A 15,998-nucleotide genomic window follows, 5' to 3' on the forward strand; every position below is an offset into this window, starting at 1 on the left:
TAAACTAGAACAGTTCCCCTCAGTAAAAAGTGATTTACTGTATATGAGTGAAAAGAGGATGTACGAGGAGACCTGATTGGTCCGATAGCTGCTTTCATTTCCATTTCTGCATCCTGTAGAAGAAGAGGAGCAGCTAACCCCCCTAAGCAGTTGATGATTGCCTTTTGAGAGGAACGTTTTTTTTGATTGTTGAACATTTCTGAATTTTTCACTTTCGTCACCATCGACAAAAAAGAAGTCCGCAGCGGACCTCAGTACAGGTTAATGGACTGTTTCTGTTTGTCTGACTGATGTATTGCATAGAGGTTGGATTTTGATGTGTTTAGAGTTAAATTGAAGAGTGTGTGAGTGTGGTTTTTAGAGAATGGTGAGGATGGGGATGGTTGGACTGTTATCTATATATGTGCTTGTGTTTGAATGCTTGTGATGAATGTGTGATGAAAACAAGAGAGAGTATGTGCTGTTGGGCTAAGCTCTGTTCTACGACCTGGTGCCGTTTCTGTTAGTTTGTTTTGTCTACTTTTAAAATACTATGGCCATCACATCATTTTTTATTTATATCTCAAAGATTTTAATATTGTTCTTTCATCTGTTCTTGGCTGCCCAGGGACTACAGGCGGAAACTAGCAAAATTGCTATAGCCTGGCTCAATACATTTTTTCTTGTTTTACGAGATGAATGTTTTTTGTGCATTGTCCCTGTTTAAAATAAATAAACTCCTATCCTATCCTATCCTATAAAACAAAACTCTAATTCATTCCTCGAGTCTGCATTTAAAAATCCGACTATAGATTTAAAAAAACTGCTGTATGTATTTAAATATCTTATGGCACACGCAGATGCATTAGTAATCCTAAATGTAGGACTGATCAGTGGTAATTTATGGTCAAATATGTATGTTATATACAGCTATACATATAAACAATCAAACAACATCCTACCCTCATGAAGGGTGTAACATTTGGTATTGTTGAAACTGGTTGAGAGGTTTAAACTGTCTATTACTATTTGTTTCTATTATTTTGTCCACCCCATGTATATCTTCGAGGGTTGGTTGGATAACAGAAATAACTCTTTGCGTGATAAACAGTTCAACAGCACCACAAATGACAGCCATCATAATGACCAAGAAGTTGAACACTTCTCTAAAACCGTTGCGATATAAATGAACAATATAACCTTCATTAGGTTGATGGCAGGTGTGTTTCATGAGACAGCATTATTTATACCTGTACCTAATTAACTGGCAACTGAGATGCTCATTTCCTTACTTTTATCCAGGCAACAATGAGGCCTTTGACCATTGCCCTCTGGGCGGCAGCCATGTTGATGGGACGCCAGCCGAGCGCTTTATCCCCTGACAACATCGTGGACCTCTCATCCAGAAACCTCTCCTCCGTCCCAGGAGACCTGCCAAAGACGACCGAGCTTTTAGACCTTTCATGCAACCGCATAAAGCAGCTTCACCGAGGAGACTTCAGAAACACCCCTCGCCTGAGGTTCCTCAACATTTCGTGGAATCAATTGGAGGACGTCGATTCACAGACGTTCCTGGACACGCCACTCCTGGAGGATCTGGACCTGTCCCACAACAGACTGAGGAACCTGTCGGGTCAGCGGTACCTGCTCCACATGGAGAACCTTCTGGAGCTAAATTTGGTCTGCAACGACTTCCTCACAATGACACTGGGGGCTGAGTTCAGCTCCCTGGTGAAACTGGAGAGATTGGCTCTTGGAGCACAAAACATCAGTACAGGTGATTTCCAGAATATTGCTGAAGTGAGACTGCAAACACTGACCATTTTCCTGGAGAACGGACTGGGTTATACAGCAGGCAGTCTGATGGACGTCCACGCTCAAAGGCTTCAGATAGCCTTCAGAAATGCTCAAACAGTGAACCCCCATCTGGTCAGTGATGCTCTGTCACACTTTGTTGAAGTGGAGTTGATGGATTTGACATATGGCTACAGAGACCTGAGTCTTCAGTTGAGCCATATAATAGAAATCTTCACATCTCACCTGTATCTCACCAACTTAACGATTGACTGGGACGACTTTACTCACTATATAAACGTGGTTCTGAGTACATCAATTGCCCATCTGAGCATCTCGGATGTGCGCATGGACCATTTGCCATACAGAGACACTAATGTGGCCCAGACATCTAAAATGAAGTCCTTCACAGCCAGACGGGCCGTGGTGATGTCTTTCTTCTTTTCCCAGGAGGCGGTATATGACTTTTTTATCAACCTGCCAGTGGAGAGGTTAGCCATTGTTGAGACTTCAATCATACATATGACGTGTCCAAAGTCGTGGAGTCCTATCACTGAGCTGGACTTCTCCTATTGTACTCTATCCGACTCCATCTTCTCCAGAGCAGAGGAATCTGGAACTCTTGAATGTGAGACTCTGGATAACGTGACAAAATTGATTCTTGTAGGCAACAATTTTAAGAGCCTCCAGGTGCTGAGCAAACGTGTGCAACACATGACGTCCCTACAACATTTGGACCTCAGCGTCAACTCCCTGGTTTATGATGGTCTCGGAGAATGTCTCTGGCCACCAAACCTCACCAATATGACTCTGTCTTCTAATGGTCTAAGAGACTCCATTTTTAAATGTCTACCAAGAGGAACGGAGACACTGGACCTCAAGAACAACCAGATTTCTGTGATACCGCCATCCATCTTGAAACTGGCAAACCTTACATCTCTGAATCTAAATGCCAACAGGCTACGGGACTTGCCAGTATGCGATGGCTTCCCCATACTGAATGAGCTTCTGCTCAAGTCCAATTCCCTCCATGCACCGTCTGTGAACAATCTGGAAAGCTGCCCCAGGCTGAAAACCCTGGATGTCAGTCACAACCCCTTTACCTGCACCTGCCCTTTGAGGGGTTTTGCAAGATTCGGCATCAAGTCGGAGGAGAAGAAAGGTCACACAGGAATTGAATTGTTGGGCTGGCCATTGGATTATTACTGCATCTACCCAGAGGCAGTTAGAGACTCGACCTTGAAACAAATTTCAATCCCAGAGGTCTCCTGCAACATCGGCCTTCTAGCTGCTGCAATCTTGTGCCCAGCAATACTATTGATTATCACGGTTATTTCCCTGTGCTATTGTTTGGATGCTCCCTGGTATATGGGCATGATCTGGCAGTGGACAAGAGCCAAACACCGCGCCAGAATGAGTCACGTTCGACCTGAAGATCTGGTGGGTGTTGAATTCCATGCTTTTGTATCCTACAGCCAGCATGACGCCGACTGGGTGCAGAATTCCCTCCTCCCCAACCTCGAAGGCCCCGGAGGAGCGCTGCGGATCTGTCATCACGAGAAAAGCTTTGTGCCGGGAAAGTCAATCATTCAGAACATCATTGGCTGTGTGGAGAAAAGCCGACGCTCACTGTTTGTGCTCTCTGCTAACTTCATCAAGAGTGAGTGGTGCCACTATGAGCTGTACTTCGCCAGCCACCAACGCCTCGCTTGGGGCACGGACAGCGTCGTGCTGGTACTGCTCGAGCCCCTGCCTCAATACCTCATCCCATCCAAATACTACCAGCTGAAGTCCATTATGGGCCGCCACACATACTTGGAGTGGCCTCAGGACAGGGCCAAGCAGAGGTTGTTTTGGGCTAATCTCAGAGCCGCCCTACAGGAAGATCTGCCGGATTCACCAGTGACAGAATTAGAAGGGTGACGGTAAAAGGCAGACTTAAAGAGGAAAAGAATGTGACTGGGACAGAAGTGAAAGTTTAAAAGAGGGAACTCAGCAGGAGTAAAAATGTGGGTGCTCCTTTCTTTAACACATCAGCATACCTTATTGAGCTATAGTATCTTATTTTCAATCTTCTTTAGCCAATCTACTAATAGATGAACAAAAACTGATTGCTTGCAAGCTTGTAAGATAAAAATCATATGGCAATTCTTTGAACCATTTGGGGGTCATTTAATGGAAACATTTATACAAACTAACACTTCAATTTTGTGACAAAAAACAATAAACTTTACCCAAGAATATCAAAAATGCACTCAATTCTTTTGTAAATGTCGCACTTGATTTAACCACTTCAAACGTGGTTGAGCACATGTTGAGAAGAAAACTACACACATTCTATGAAAAGTTCACGTGTACTGTATATTCAGAAAACCAGTATTCTCTCCAACTCTCTGAAAAGAGAGGTCCACTTTTAAGGCAAGGAGATGTATTTCTTTTACTTAAGAGTTCAGTGACGGATGATAAAGACAAGAGAGCTAGAAATGTTTCCCGTGTAGGGGTCAGAGAGTCAGTCCAGCTGCATTAAAACACTGCCTTGGCTATGAAAAGGTTCAAAAGTCACACGCCAGGTGTCAAGGAAGAGACTGGATGATGATGATTTTCTCGTTGATGCAGAAACGGTGAAGCACACTGTACAGGTTCTCCCCACAACGCGACACCTGTCTTTCCATGGCCAGACGGAAATCTTCCTTCACTCCTTTGGTGATCCCACGGGTCACCGTGTGGTGTCTGGAAAAAAATACAACAAAAAATAGTAAACAAACATACATATGGTCAGATTTGTATTATTATGAGATGATTTAGACTGAAATGTATATAGGAAAGACAAAATTACAGAAACAGACGCATGTTACTCTTTCCTTACATAAATCAGCCAACAGAAGTTCATCATCATAAATAAAAACACGTAAAAACATATATATTCACAAATGAAATGAGCTCAAGTGTTATGAAAAGGCAAAAAACTAAATTGACTGCACAACAAGACCAACATCATCCTCAAATAACAACAACAACAACAACAGTGATGACCACAGAAAGACGAGCAATGGCTCAAATAAACAAACGCCGACAGGAAATCAAACTAATTCTTGATGTAAAATGACAGGCCCAAATCAAAACTGGAGGGATGACAAGCCTTGAAGTTGGGAATGAAGGAAGGGTGACTGGTGTGGGGGAGGGATGGGACTTTGGGAGGAGGGGCCTGGGGTACCTGTCCATCGTCTGCACCCCTTGTAGCAGAAGGGTATTTAACTCCACCCCCAGGGCGGGACTAGGGTTCCTGAGGGACAGCAACATTCAACAACTCTCAGTCAGTGAGGGTGTCTTAACTTAACATCTACAGCAATGAAGGAAGGGGTTTGACAGAAGCTTTATTTTAACCATAAACCCCTTCATTCTAATGTCTCACTCCATTAACAGCATTTTCAGTTCAAAGTACATTTTTCCCCACGGGCCATGTCCACTTAGCTCATCAATCAATATCATTGCTCTCTTTAAAACAGCAACAGAACGGGGAGTGCGCGGAGTCACGATGCAAACTGAAACGTGTCTTGAAAGGGAGGCGCTTACTTGATCAGCATGCCCTGATTGGGCAGCAACTCCAGTTGAATCCTCCCACCTTCTGGAGTACGCAGGTATGCAAACTCCTCCAGCATGTCAATGTCTGAGAAAAACCATGAGCTTATGGAAACTAACATTCAAGATAAGATCAAAGTAACCACAGAGTAACTGGTCACATGATTTTCCAATCAATTCATGTCAGGATTGAGTGAGTTAAAAATAAAAAGGATACTGGTGACATAGTTGAAGAAATTCTCATACTGGAAACTCCCCTGCTGACAGATCTTATCCACTGCCTTTAAAAACAGCATCTCGCCCTGTGGCCAGTCATGCTGCAGGAGCACCACCACGTGACCAAGGGACAGGTCGTCACGGTTGTCTGTGAAGACACGGAGCTGATTGGACAAAATGAGGAAAAAAGAGGAAGCGGGTTATAAAAAGGTTTAATATCTAAGTAGCCTTGAAAATGTGTTGACACACATAGCTACAGTCCTACTCCTAAAATACATGCATTTACACAGACAAGTACCTTGAAGCAAGCGAACATCAGCTGCAGACAGAAAGGTAACACAGCTTTGCTGGTGCAGGGAAGCAGTCTCAGGTCATTACCTAGATATGACAAGAATAATAACGTGATGATGTAACGGTGAGAGAATATTTCCCCGCCACATGATATATTGTGTCATTTATATGATTTCTGTATCGAGTGAGAACAGTCATTTTAACAAAAAAAATATTGTGTAAACACACACACACAAACACACACGCCACCGTTTGTGTATCTTTTCTCAAAGCTATAAAATCATTTTGTGCTCAATACAAAAGATGAATTCAATGTCAACGTTACATTATGTGTTAAAAGCTGATCGCAGGTCAGAATCGGGAGGCGGGATGCGTTTACCTTTCCTCATTTTGGTCTTGCCTCTAACCTGATCCTCTGGGGTCTTTGTGGGTTCTTGGCTCGGGGGCATCAGCCCACCGACAACATCGAGCAGCTTCTCACAGGCCATCTGATTAACACAGACAGTGCAATACATGAATCACGTCTAAACCAGACAGGGTTATTACAATAAATGTCATTACAATACATTGTCTGCATTCATTTTGTCATTTGAACACTAAACCCTGTTGTAAACACTTGTCTGTGTCTTATGGACATCTTCTTGCTGGGACAAACAAAATTGTTTACTTTATCATATGATGTTAAATGATGTTACCAGATGTGAAGTTTTCACATCTGGTAACGTTTATAGATAATATGTATGTCAAATAATGCTTTGTGATAAAGCTTTACATGTCAAAATGCTTTGGGGCAAATAATCACATATTAGTTAGTCAGAATTGTTAAATTGCATATATATAAGTAATAGTTTATATGTACTCAGTTTCCTCTTAAATTGAGCACACCACCACGATGCCACCTGCAGGTCAGCGGGTGTTATAGATATATTATTTGAAGGCATGACCCACAGAGCATCAGTATAGACGCAAGCGATTAAAACAACAGATATGTACAAAAGTGCCATTTAATAAAAGAGACTATACATCTAATTGAATAGGAAGAGTACAAGAATTACTGACACACTATATTTGAGCCAGGCATGCATTTAGAATATGGAAAAATGGGAAAAGCGATGGAAGAATGCAAAGACATGCAACCTGTTTTTCTATACATAAACTCATATATTGAGTGTTATTTTGTGTGTGTGTGTGTGTGTGTGTGTGTGTGTGTGTGTGTGTGTGTGTGTGTGTGTGTGTGTGTGTGTGTGTGTGTGTGTGTGTGAGTGCGTACCCTGTACTCTCCCAGAGCGTAGTGGCAGGATGCCTGCTGTATGAGGGCCCTCTGGTGCTCTAGACTGGCCTGACCCGAGGGGCTTTGCTGTCCAGACTGAGGCTGTTGCGCTGCAGCCATCTGGTGCAGGCTAGAGATGGCCTTACGGTACTGGCCCTGCAGGGAGGGAGACGAACAGGGAGACACACACAGCATATAGTCAACTCATGACACATGGAGGCACATGGAAAAATATTTATTTTAATATAAGGAAAACTATATATTGTATCATATATATTGTATCAATTCTGTTACATTTCACTCAGTTTAATCCTGCTATTTTCAGTCTTTGAATAATGTGTTATTTGCTGCTCCTCCAGTAACAACATCTCCTCACAGATCAATGGTTTTAAATTAATCCTTTACAAACTGATAAAAATACAACGATAAAAAGGGAAAGAGGTGTCTCATCATGAACGAACACAAAATCATCATAACTGTTTCTTGCCTGGTATATGATCGTGTCGGTGAGGAATATTCTGAACCACAGCCAGCTGTCCGTCTTCCAGGAGGCACAGATCATATTGAACTCTGTTAAAATGTTACAAAAACAAATGATTAAGACTTTTTAAATGTACTTCTCCTTTAAGGCGGTTTGTATTGAACATTTTTTATAAGCATTGAATATATACAGTATCTGCAGCTGTTGTGGTTCCCAATTTATGATATCAAATAAAAATGACTGGATACTGGCCAGGTGGATTAAACAAAAACACAGATCATTTGTTTACCAGTTTCCAGGCCGTCATGGGAGTGAAGAAGTTCCCAGCTTTCCCTTGCTGTGCGGAAGCTCTCCAGAGTCTCTGACCAGCTGGGCATCTCAGTCTTGTTCACCAAAATGTGTCGACCGCGACCTTTTCCCAAACCTTCCTCGTCATCAGAGCTCTATACACACACAGTGAGTGAACGAGTAACAAAAAATTTGACAAAAAATCAGATACAACCGAAACACACTATAACACCTATTTAAGAGCAGCTTTCTTGGCTAGAAACATCCATATGATTTTTGATCTGTCCTCACCATCGTCTTCTCCCTCCCGTCTGCCAGTTTGCGTTTCTTATGTCCATGTTTCGCAGCTCCCCTTTCCACCTCCACATCATTATACACCGAGCTCAAATCCTCTACAAGGATCCACGGCCCCGAGCTCAACGCATTCATACCTGCCAAACATAAACCCATCATTCGGTCTTTTAACCTTTCATTGAAAAGACACAAAGACATGCATATCCTCAAGATAGTGGCTGACCCTGGAACAGTGCAGGCTGCACAGCTGAGACATAGAAGAACGCGCTGCGGAAGAGGACGAGTGCAGCACAGATGACCACTTGACTGCAGCAGCGGGACCTCGTGTCTCCTTCCAGACCAGGCAGGTAGCGACACAGCTCCTTCACTCTCTGCAGCATGTCCACGTAACTCCTGGTTATGTATGAGCACACACACACACAAAGAAACACCCCTTTTAAAAAACACTTATACTCACATTCAAGTGGTCAATGCTACTCATATACAAGTGTATATAATATCCACAAATATTGCATGTGATCTAAACAATTCTTTCTCATGACTCTCACTTTTACAGAGCTCTTAACACATGAGGGAGCCATCATCCGCACATATGTTTGTAACACCAAATAGCTTAATTTACTGTCATTTAATTATATTAAACATTAATATATTGAGATTCTATGTTTATTGTTGAGTATTGTGTGTAATATAGGCATGGAACGAACACATTGTATATTACAAGTGTTACCTGAATACAAAGCAACCATGAAACACAGCACTGGCTGATTGACATGCAGACTACCTCTGTCCCTTGTCTCCCTGCCACTCGCAGCGTGCTCCAACTACAGCGAGGATATCCAGCAGCCTCTCCCAAGGTTCTGCTACCAACGACGACTTTTCCGACAGGCCATCAATCACATAACGTTGGGAGCCACGGGACACAGTGGGTGACTTCAGAGACCCGCTTTCTTGAGAGCCTGAAACAAAGAACAAGAGGAACAGAAAAAAAAAAAAAGTCAGGCAGGCAGTGAATAGAAATAAAATGGAGAAAGACCCTACTGCGGTTTAAAGTATCACACTGAGTTAGCAGGAAGAGCAACAGTGCAAATTTACCCTGTAGCTGTACATCAGGCGAGGGTCCACGGGTCACATAGCCAATGTAGAATTCAGCTGCTTTCAGCATGTACTTCTGCATCAGGCTCGCTGGCAGGCGCATGTCCATGTTGTTTATGACCAGAGGAAGGACGTCACACACTGTAATAATGAGAAGGAATTAGTTTGAAAGTCATTGCACAAAGCAAGTTGTTTTTCATGAAAAGCAATGCAAATGTTTCACTCACCAAAAAGTTTTCTGAAGCAGTTGACAGGAGTCTCCACGTTCTCCGATGCCTCCGCCTCCAACAAGGTTTCTCCTAGATTGACCTAAACATACAGCAGAATGTTAGCCGTGACTGTTTTTAAGCACCATTTAGGCTAGGTTAAATTACAAATGCTGACACACAAGGGTTGTGTTATTATTACGTACCCCGTGTTGGACGACAGACTCAGGAAAGCGCTTAAGAAGAAGGAGCAGCATCTCTGCCTTCTCCAAAGTGTTGAAACACTGCTCTGTGGCTTTCAGGAGCATCTCACACTGAACACGGCCGGGCAGCGTCTCAAAAAGCCCTGGGGGGGAAGACAAACACACACAAATAAAAATCAGAAACCCTTCAAATTTCCGAAAACAACACTATTTCCCCAAACATCTGTGTCACATTCCTCTCACCTCGCAGAAACTGTGCGTGTTTGTCCTGAGAGTCACTGCGCAGGGCAGCTGTGATGACACTGATCTCTCGCCAAACAATGGGCTGATCTGGAAAGTTTATAAACCTAAAGAATGGACAAATCATTGGCAACTGACTCAGCAAAGAGCACCTCGCATCAACACTAGTTTGACATAGATGGTACACTGTAACTCACATGTCATACAGCAGTCTCCCGGCGGAAGCTGTCCTCTCTGCGTTGCGTTCAATGATGTACATTTCATACTGCGATGTCAAACACATTTTAACAATGAACTCATTGGATCCACACGTGTCAATGCTTTACCGATGCATTACAAATGCTTAATATTACCTGTATGTTGAAATCTGCAGGATAAAGGGTTCTGGCGGTTATGAGCCAGGCTTTTGCCGCACATGGATCATCAGAGACCAGCTCCCGGGCTCTCTTCACCAAAAACTCGCAATCTTTTTGCGCTGACATTTCACATGAATGTGGACGACTATGAAGTGCAAGCTGTAACAGTTAGCCAGCGTTAGCGTTAAGCTAAAGCGATCTGTTCTGTGCAAAGTAAGAATACAGCTAGCAACATATAGCTAGCAGACTTCCAACTGACATCTTTGCTACAATTGTTCACCAGGTCATGGTCTATTATTCAACTGTCTCGTATAATTTCAACAACCGTGAATATAGGGGGAAAGGAATAGCGACGAATAAAGCCGTTTTGAAATTGCCAGTTAAACCTAAACCTTTATTTACCGACACTATCTCGAACCTTACGGTAATGACGTCACTTCACAGTCGTAAAAAAAATGTCGCTACACCCTGCTTTACGACGAGCAAAACAACGCGGAAAAACGGTTATTTTTCACGTTTTATTCAACATATGTATCCGGTACAATGTTCCCAATCCAAACGATTCACTGTTTGTACAGTAAAATGAATCAAGCACGTAAAGGACGAAAGAAACAACCGCCCTGAAGTCAGTTGTCGCAACTACTCTTCTCAGATCGGCGGTAGTGCGCAGGCGCAGAGTTGCATTTTGCTGCGGTCACCTGCTGCTGCTGTTGGGGCTCCTCCATACACGACCTAGAACTGTGGCCCAATTCCCCTGCAGAACACTATTGCGCTCCACCTGTCCAGCGACAGGACAGCGTCTGACGTTAACGACAGGTAAAGTCAGATGTATGAGCCCGAGAAAAACTGCGAGGCGCTCTTGTTTGCCTCTTGACACCCAGTCGCTGTCAACGAAGTCTCCTATCAGCCAACGCTTGTCCGTTTTGTGTCTGATTATGCTAGAGAGAGTTAGCATGCTAGGGTGACGTGTTTTTTTTTTGTCTGTACCATACTGTCTTTGTATCTGCCCCCGTTCTCTTGTCCTCTCTCGCCTTAAACCTACATCTGATTGAGGGCTACTAACAGCTGCGAAAGCACAGTCACTAGTAATGTTAAGCTAGCTTAGACAGCCTAGCAGCTGGATGTCTAGCAAGCTATTGATTTGAGCATGCTAGCCCGTCGATGTTGTGATTGTTTTTTAGCTAGCTAGTATTAACTCGTATTGCTTTATGCTCTTGTTATAATGGGACTTTTGAGTCACATCAGGCCTTTATGTCTGTGTCCGCCCATTGACAGGGAGCATGCTAGGACATGACGCGACGAGCTGCTTGACAGGAAGCAGTGCAGAGAGGGCGTGTTCGTGGAAGATTTAGTTGTGGAATATGTTGTCACATGCTGAAATTCTTTTGAATAAGTACGTGGCTGTTTTTGTCTTTTGACAAATTGGAACCATCAGCACATACACGCACACATAACGGATACATTTGAATCTGGTGGTTTGTAAATGTGCAACAATATTTGATTGTCTTGAATGTTTCATGGAAAGTAACTTCAGGTTAATGCAGTGTTAGTTAAGTAGTTTCCTGTGGAAATGTTGTGGGGGAATTGTGTAAATCATCACAATAAGGAACTAAAATGACACCATCGAAAACGTCTATCTTTGAACAAGTGTAATGTACTTTTAACCTGGGGGAAATGACATAACAGCCTCTCAGAGGTCAGTAGCCACATGTGTCATACTGACCTGAAAACCGTGTCAGGATATTTGAGAGTGACATTTTGGTTGACTTCCTGTGACCTCCAAAGACCTCAAAGCTTTGCTGTCTCTTATCTCTTTCTTGGTCTACATTTAGAAAAATCCTTGACAACTTGCTTCATGTATTGAAAGTATTTAGACTCCTATTTTCAAATTTGGTAGGGTCAGATTTGTTGTTCTATTGTATGTGGTAGGGCGTGTCACTAGATTGTAATTCAAAAAGGAAAAAATTAAAATTAAACTTGTTGGTTTATAATGTACCTTAAATTAATTGACCTTGCCTCATCTTCTGCCCCCCAAATTTATGCTCTCTTGTCCCAGGATAAAACTGTCTATTTTCAATCCTAGTTTTGAAATAACTCTTATCAGACCAAACTGGTTGTACAACTGGTTGTGTTACTATGCTGTGTCTATTTGCCCCCAATTTATTTCCATTTCTTCTTTACCAAAATGTAGGTAAGTGTGTGTGTACAATGTCAATCATTGTGTATGGATGTCTTATCAAATGAAGGAAAAATGTATACATATCTGATATTTATACTCTCTTTCACAGGGTACATATTTTACAAGAGTGCGGTTCTGATGTGATACTGGAGGAACAGCTTGTGGAGCTCTGAGCCTCCCATGGCTGTTAGCACCATGGACTCTGAGTCAGCCCGGACACCCCAGCCTCAGGCTTCCCTGACTACAGGAGGTCGCTCCCTGCTGCCTGCTGGAGCTCTGAGTACCATCCTGGGTACTCAAGGGAAGCACTATGTCTGTGGCTCCATTGCAGCTTTTACCAACATCGTGGTGACTTTCCCCATCCAGAAGGTGCTGTTCCGCCAGCAACTGCACGGTGTGTTGGCCACTGAGGCGGTGCAGCAGCTCCAGAGGGATGGGCTGAGAAATCTTTACCGGGGCCTGCTGCCCCCGCTTCTCCAGAAGAGCACGACAGTGGCCATCATGTTTGGCCTGTATGAGGACTTCTCTAGAGTCTTACTAGACCAGGCTGGTGGCAGTGGTGTGCCAGAGCTGGTCACCCGAAGCTTTGCTGCGGCATTGGCAGGAACCGCAGAGGCCATCCTGATGCCATTCGAACGCGTGCAAACTCTTCTACAAGACCATCGGCACCACGGGCGCTTCAACAACACAGTCCACACCTTCCGGACACTTCTGACCCAGTATGGTGTCAAAGAGTGCTATCGTGGCCTAGTGCCCGTTCTTCTCCGTAATGCCCCGAGCAATGTACTCTTCTTCGGGCTACGTGGGCCAATTAAGGAGCAGCTCCCAGAAGTCTCTAGCCGGGCAGGTCACGTGGTTAATGATTTTGTGTGTGGAGGCTTGCTTGGGGCAGCCCTTGGCATCATGTTCTATCCATTAAATGTGGTCAAGTCCAGGGCTCAGTCTCAGGTCGGTGGAGCCTTCCAGCCTTGCAGGGATGTGCTGCTAACAGTGTGGAGAGAACGGGGTGGCAGCGTGGCCATGCTCTTCAGAGGGGCCCATCTCAACTACCACCGTTCACTCCTCTCCTGGGGTATCATCAATGCCACATATGAGCTGCTGCTGAAGCTCATGTAAGGAGGAGGGATTGGAGTTGAACAAATTGTGATCTAGAGAAAGAATTTAAAGGGAAAAACCTGTATGGAGCCAGCTTGTTGACAAGAAAGGAAATGTAAAGTAGGGTCGATGTACTTGCTGACTGCTACTATTTTTGGGACACTGGAGTTTCCATGACTGAACGACAGCAGTGAAGTTGCACTTCTTGACAGGGGCCAACAGTCAGTGTGAGATTACCCAGCTGCCACATGCCATGACTATTTACTGTGTCAAAATGTTAAAAACAAGACGCACGCTTCAGCCTATACAAAACTTGTGCCAGGGTCCAATTGAAATGCCCTTGTTTGTTGTGGAACAAACCGAGCTCCAGCGCTTTTCCCCACATTTACAAGCAGCGGTTACTTGACTGGATTAACTGTTTGTTCGTATGTGCTGTGTGCTGTGGTGTTTTGTAGACAACCTCACTCTGATTGTTTGACCAAAAGCATTTGCTCTGTGAGGCTGTGTTCTGCCGCCTAACTGAAACACTTTTGTACTTTTGACCTGTTGGCCGCTTCTCTTTATGCTCCATCACAACCAATTCGGTCTATACGTTTGTGACATCAGAATGCTAAAACTTAAGAAATTGTGGAAATGAACATCAGTGAGGAACATGTTCCTGGAAATATTGTCTAGCAGACACACCCAGACTATTTTAAACAGTTCCTTTCACATACGATTCCTCTTTGGCAATTGAAAATGAAATGTTTTGTCAATCACTATTTGACTTGGTTTGATTTGTGAAGTCCCCACTGATGTCAGTAAAACATACAGACCCAGATCTTGTCTTGTTTTTATAATTTATTGGAAGAGAGAAAAACAATATTTAATCTGGACTTCTATTGCAACAAATAATCCCGAAAAAACATTTGCTCTTTGTGTAAGATATTTTTACCAAAACTTGCTGCATTTGTGGATTTCTGAGCTTTTGTTCGTCCATTGGCTATAAAACTAAGTGCTCCTCAATGTTTGTTTCCTTTTTATGAACTTTAATATCACTTGTTTTATACATGTATCTATCTCTCCCTCTCTATGCACTCTTTATATCTTTCCCTCTCTCACGCTTGCGCTCCTCTCTGTCTGTAACATCTGTTGACATAATGGGCTCAGATTTCAAGCTTGAGTAGATACTGTCACCGTGCAGCAGCTCTTGCTGGGTACGACAGCCCAAAGAGGAAAGGCATGCTGCCTGGACACAGAGAGAGAGACTGAACAGTAGTGCTGCAGAGAGAAGACAGGGGCAGAGGGTAATGTTCAGTGGCACAAAATGCTCAAGCTGCCATGTAAATGGACCACTTGGCCTATTTCTCCATTTCTTTTCATTTCTACTATCCGCAGTGTGCTGTTTCCTGAGGATCTTTTCGGGATTTTCCAGGCTTTGAAAGCAAGAATCGAATGAGGTGTTGAAAGTGGGACAACTCTCCCCGATATTAAATAATGCTGTTTAAGATTTTCACTTTTCCTGAAGCACAAGTCACTGAATCACTATGGAAAAATGTCAAAAAATAATAATGGCAACCAAATTTAAATGTTTAAAATCTATTAAACATGTTGAAGGTGAATACATCTGTGTGGGTGTTTATGGGGATTAACGTGTGAACTGTCACATTTTGTTAAACAAAAAGGTTAATTCACCAAAACAAAAATGACAAATCCTGTCTGTCACATGTATCTTGTGCAACTCAATGTCTTCTTTGTGCCTTAAAACTGCAGTGCCAGTCCTTCCTGTGACTAATACTTTATACACGTAATCCCTTTCTTTATAATCAATCACAGCATCACCGTTACAATGAGGTATTGTGGAAAAGCTGAACACACCCAACACCGGATCGCACTGAAAAATAGAGCAAACACTCGAGTACAATGTGTAGTTTAACAACTCTGTCTCTCACAGCAGCTCTACACTGTCGGACCATTTTTTTTTTTCGACGTTTTGTGCAACTTTCTAGATTTACTGTGTCAAGAAGTCAGACTGCAGATAAGGATCAGATTAAGGGCAATCTGACGTGTGGACTTTGGATCAGGGAGGGTAGAGCTGCTGTTACAAAGCCTATCGGCTCTTTCACCGTCACCTTTCACCCCAACAAACGTCTGTCTGAATAGGATCTTGGATGAAATCTTCAATTTATCATTAATTTAACATTAGAGAATGCGTTTTTTTTAATAGGAGTGGAAATGTTGCTCTCCAACTCAGCTTGCTCTCTTTGAATAATTGAGATACCCTCCTAGTACCAAAAACGAGAAAGCAGGCCACGGTGGTGCTACATGCATAGATAAACACTGCCTTCATGGAAGTATAGCAACTCGATGCTCGGAAAGAAATCCCACAGTAATCCTTCCTAATAGTATTAACCGTGCAGTGGTGGGATAAATGTAGAGGCTGTTTAGAACTG

The 15,998-nt window shown here is 43.2% G+C and overlaps 4 protein-coding genes across 5 annotated transcripts in view; 2 read left to right on the plus strand and 2 right to left on the minus strand.

Annotated features, from left to right (window-relative positions):
- Positions 1 to 301, minus strand: part of klb (klotho beta) — a gene marked incomplete at its 5' end in the record, with an annotated part of 5,400 nt that extends 5,099 nt beyond the window's left edge. Inside the window, 1 exon segment of the mRNA XM_084009917.1 lies at positions 289 to 301. Coding sequence (XP_083866043.1) covers positions 289 to 301 — 13 coding nt within the window.
- On the plus strand, positions 127 to 4,023 carry tlr1 (toll-like receptor 1). Its single transcript, XM_084010336.1, has 2 exons — positions 127 to 260; positions 1,282 to 4,023. Exon 2 carries the CDS (start codon positions 1,288 to 1,290, stop codon positions 3,694 to 3,696), a length of 2,409 nt encoding a protein of 802 aa, XP_083866462.1. The 5' UTR covers positions 127 to 260; positions 1,282 to 1,287; the 3' UTR covers positions 3,697 to 4,023.
- Positions 4,024 to 4,032: 9 nt separating this feature from the next.
- ints10 (integrator complex subunit 10) lies at positions 4,033 to 10,634 on the minus strand. 2 transcript variants are annotated; one of them, XM_084010338.1, is made up of 18 exons: positions 10,290 to 10,634; positions 10,134 to 10,201; positions 9,940 to 10,043; positions 9,700 to 9,839; positions 9,515 to 9,596; positions 9,288 to 9,428; positions 8,977 to 9,151; positions 8,416 to 8,585; positions 8,190 to 8,329; positions 7,900 to 8,053; positions 7,617 to 7,699; positions 7,130 to 7,285; positions 6,239 to 6,347; positions 5,867 to 5,946; positions 5,570 to 5,732; positions 5,347 to 5,440; positions 4,988 to 5,056; positions 4,033 to 4,503 (listed from the first exon to the last, which is right to left on the minus strand). In XM_084010338.1, exons 1-18 carry the CDS (start codon positions 10,416 to 10,418, stop codon positions 4,347 to 4,349), a joined length of 2,214 nt encoding a protein of 737 aa, XP_083866464.1. In that variant the 5' UTR covers positions 10,419 to 10,634; the 3' UTR covers positions 4,033 to 4,346. The 2 variants fall into 2 exon arrangements, with proteins under 2 accessions (XP_083866464.1, XP_083866465.1); XM_084010339.1 differs by lacking the exon at positions 4,988 to 5,056 and having other exon boundaries at positions 4,038 to 4,503.
- Positions 10,635 to 10,977: 343 nt separating this feature from the next.
- LOC311013998 (mitochondrial nicotinamide adenine dinucleotide transporter SLC25A51-like) lies at positions 10,978 to 15,167 on the plus strand. The gene is made up of 2 exons (XM_084010340.1): positions 10,978 to 11,108; positions 12,581 to 15,167. Exon 2 carries the CDS (start codon positions 12,652 to 12,654, stop codon positions 13,585 to 13,587), a length of 936 nt encoding a protein of 311 aa, XP_083866466.1. The 5' UTR covers positions 10,978 to 11,108; positions 12,581 to 12,651; the 3' UTR covers positions 13,588 to 15,167.
- The last annotated feature ends 831 nt before the right edge of the window (positions 15,168 to 15,998 follow it).

This window comes from Eutrigla gurnardus (genome assembly GCF_963514095.1).
Source record: "Eutrigla gurnardus genome assembly, chromosome: 5".
NCBI classification, from domain to species: Eukaryota; Metazoa; Chordata; class Actinopteri; order Perciformes; family Triglidae; genus Eutrigla; species Eutrigla gurnardus.

Coding starts and splice junctions, on each gene's coding strand:
- tlr1 (XM_084010336.1), top strand. CDS start 1,288: ATGAGGCCTTTGACCATTGCCCTCTGGGCGGCAGCCATGTTGATGGGA.
- ints10 (XM_084010338.1), bottom strand. CDS start 10,418: ATGTCAGCGCAAAAAGATTGCGAGTTTTTGGTGAAGAGAGCCCGGGAG. Junction 9,429..9,514: donor CTGCTTCAGAAAACTTTTTG/GTGAGTGAAACA, acceptor TCATTATTACAG/TGTGTGACGTCCTTCCTCTG. Junction 5,057..5,346: donor AATCAGGGCATGCTGATCAA/GTAAGCGCCTCC, acceptor GCTGTCCCTCAG/GAACCCTAGTCCCGCCCTGG.
- LOC311013998 (XM_084010340.1), top strand. CDS start 12,652: ATGGCTGTTAGCACCATGGACTCTGAGTCAGCCCGGACACCCCAGCCT.